Below are 2,500 nucleotides of genomic sequence, written 5' to 3' on the forward strand. Positions count from 1 at the left end.
TCTCTCCAATTAACCAGAATATCTCTCCAATTAACCAGAATATCTCTGCAATTAACCAGAATATCTCTCCAATTAACCAGAAAATCTCTCCAATTAACCAGAATATCTCTCCTATTAACCAGAATATCTCTCCTATTAACCAGAATATCTCCCCAATTAACCAGAATATCTCTCCAATTAACCAGAATATCTCTCCAATTAGCCAGAATATCTCTCCAATCAACCAGAATATCTCTCCAATTAACCAGAATATCTCTCCTATTAACCAGAATATCTCTCCAATTAACCAGAATATCTCTCCAATTAACCAGAAAATATCTCCAATTAACCAGAATATCTCTCCAATTAACCAGAATATCTCTCCAATTAACCAGAATATCTCTCCTATTAACCAGAATATCTCTCCAATTAACCAGAATATCTCTCCTATTAACCAGAATATCTCTCCAATTAACCAGAATATCTCTCCAATTAACCAGAATATCTCTCCAATTAACCAGAATATCTCTCCTATTAACCAGAATATCTCTCCAATTAACCAGAATATCTCTCCAATTAACCAGAATATCTCTCCAATTAACCAGAATATCTCTCCAATTAACCAGAATATCTCTCCAATTATCCAGAATATCTCTCCAATTAACCAGAAAATCTCTCCTATTAACCAGAATATCTCTCCAATTAACCAGAATATCTCTCCAATTAACCAGAATATCTCTCCAATTAACCAGAATATCTCTCCAATTAACCAGAATATCTCTCCAATTAACCAGAAAATCTCTCCTATTAACCAGAACATCTCTCCAATTAACCAGAATATCTCTCCAATTAACCAGAATATCTCTCCAATTAACCAGAATATCTCTCCAATTAACCAGAAAATCTCTCCTATTAACCAGAACATCTCTCCAATTAACCAGAAAATCTCTCCAATTAACCAGAATATCTCTCCAGTTAACCAGAATATCTCTCCAATTAACCAGAATATCTCTCCAATTAACCAGAATATCTCTCCAATTAACCAGAATATATCTCCTATTAACCAGAATATCTCTCCAATTAACCAGAATATATCTCCTATTAACCAGAATATCTCTCCTATTAACCAGAATATCTCCAATTTCTGAACAAAGATGATATGGAGGAAGTATTCACAAGTAGAATATATTGAGGAAGGATTCACCGTTACCTTTTAATTTCAGAAAGTGTATCACGTGACTATCTGTCCACCCACGTATCTATCTATCTATCTATCTATCTAAAAGCCTCTTTATCTTCCTATTATTCCTACCTACCAATCATCCTACTTACCTACCTGCCTACCTCCCTGCCTACCTAGCTATCTCCCTATCTACCTACCTATCCATTTGTCGCTCAATATCTCCACCTATCTATCTATCTATCCCTCCATATCTCCATCTACCTATCTATCTATCTGTCCCTCTATATCTCCATCTACCTATCTATCTATCTATCCTTCTATATCTCCATCTACCTATCTATCTATCTGTCCCTCTCTATCTCCATCTACCTACCTATCTATCTATCCCTCTATATCTCCATCTACCTATCTATCTATCTATCCCTCTCTATCTCCATCTACCTACCTATCTATCTATCCTTCTCTATCTCCATCTACCTATCTATCTATCTATCCCTCTATATCTCCATCTACCTACCTATCTATCTATCCCTCTATAACTCCATTTACCTACCTATCTATCTATCCCTCTCTATCTCCATCTACTCACCTATCCATCTATCCCTCTCTATCTCCATCTACCTATCTATCTATCTATCCCTCTATATCTCCATCTACCTATCTATCTATCTATCCCTCTGTATCTCCATCAGCCTACCTATCTATCTATCCCTCTATATCTCCATCTACCTACCTATCTATCTATCCCTCTATATCTCCATCTACCTATCTATCTATCTATCCCTCTATATCTCCATCTACTCACCTATCCATCTATCCCTCTCTATCTCCATCTACCTATCTATCTATCTATCCCTCTATATCTCCATCTACTCACCTATCTATCTATCCCTCTCTATCTCCATCTACCTATCTATCTATCTATCCCTCTATATCTCCATCTACCTATCTATCTATCTATCCCTCTATATCTCCATCTACTCACCTATCCATCTATCCCTCTCTATCTCCATCTACCTATCTATCTATCTATCCCACTATATCTCCATCTACTCACCTATCTATCTATCCCTCTCTATCTCCATCTACCTATCTATCTATCTATCCCTCTCTATCTCCATCTACCTATCTATCTATCTATCCCTCTATATCTCCATCTACTCACCTATCTATCTATCCCTCTCTGTCTCCATCTACCTATCTATTTTTCTATCCCTCTCTATCTCCATCTACCTACCCATCCATCTATCCCTCCATATCTCCATCTACCTATCTATCTATCTATCCCTCTATATCTCCATCTACCTACCTATCTATCTGTCCCTTTATATCTCCATC

General features: G+C 36.7%; 1 protein-coding gene across 1 annotated transcript in view; it reads left to right on the plus strand.

Moving 5' to 3' along the window:
* LOC138867682 (putative uncharacterized protein DDB_G0286901) overlaps positions 1–1,127 on the plus strand; it is a 1,496-nt gene extending 369 nt beyond the window's left edge. The window contains exon 2 of the mRNA XM_070144218.1: positions 1–1,127. This exon is cut by the window's left edge and continues 149 nt beyond it. Coding sequence (XP_070000319.1) covers positions 1–1,127 — 1,127 coding nt within the window.
* The last annotated feature ends 1,373 nt before the right edge of the window (positions 1,128–2,500 follow it).

The sequence above is a fragment of the Penaeus vannamei genome, chromosome 31, assembly GCF_042767895.1.
Source record: "Penaeus vannamei isolate JL-2024 chromosome 31, ASM4276789v1, whole genome shotgun sequence".
Taxonomy (NCBI): domain Eukaryota; kingdom Metazoa; phylum Arthropoda; class Malacostraca; order Decapoda; family Penaeidae; genus Penaeus; species Penaeus vannamei.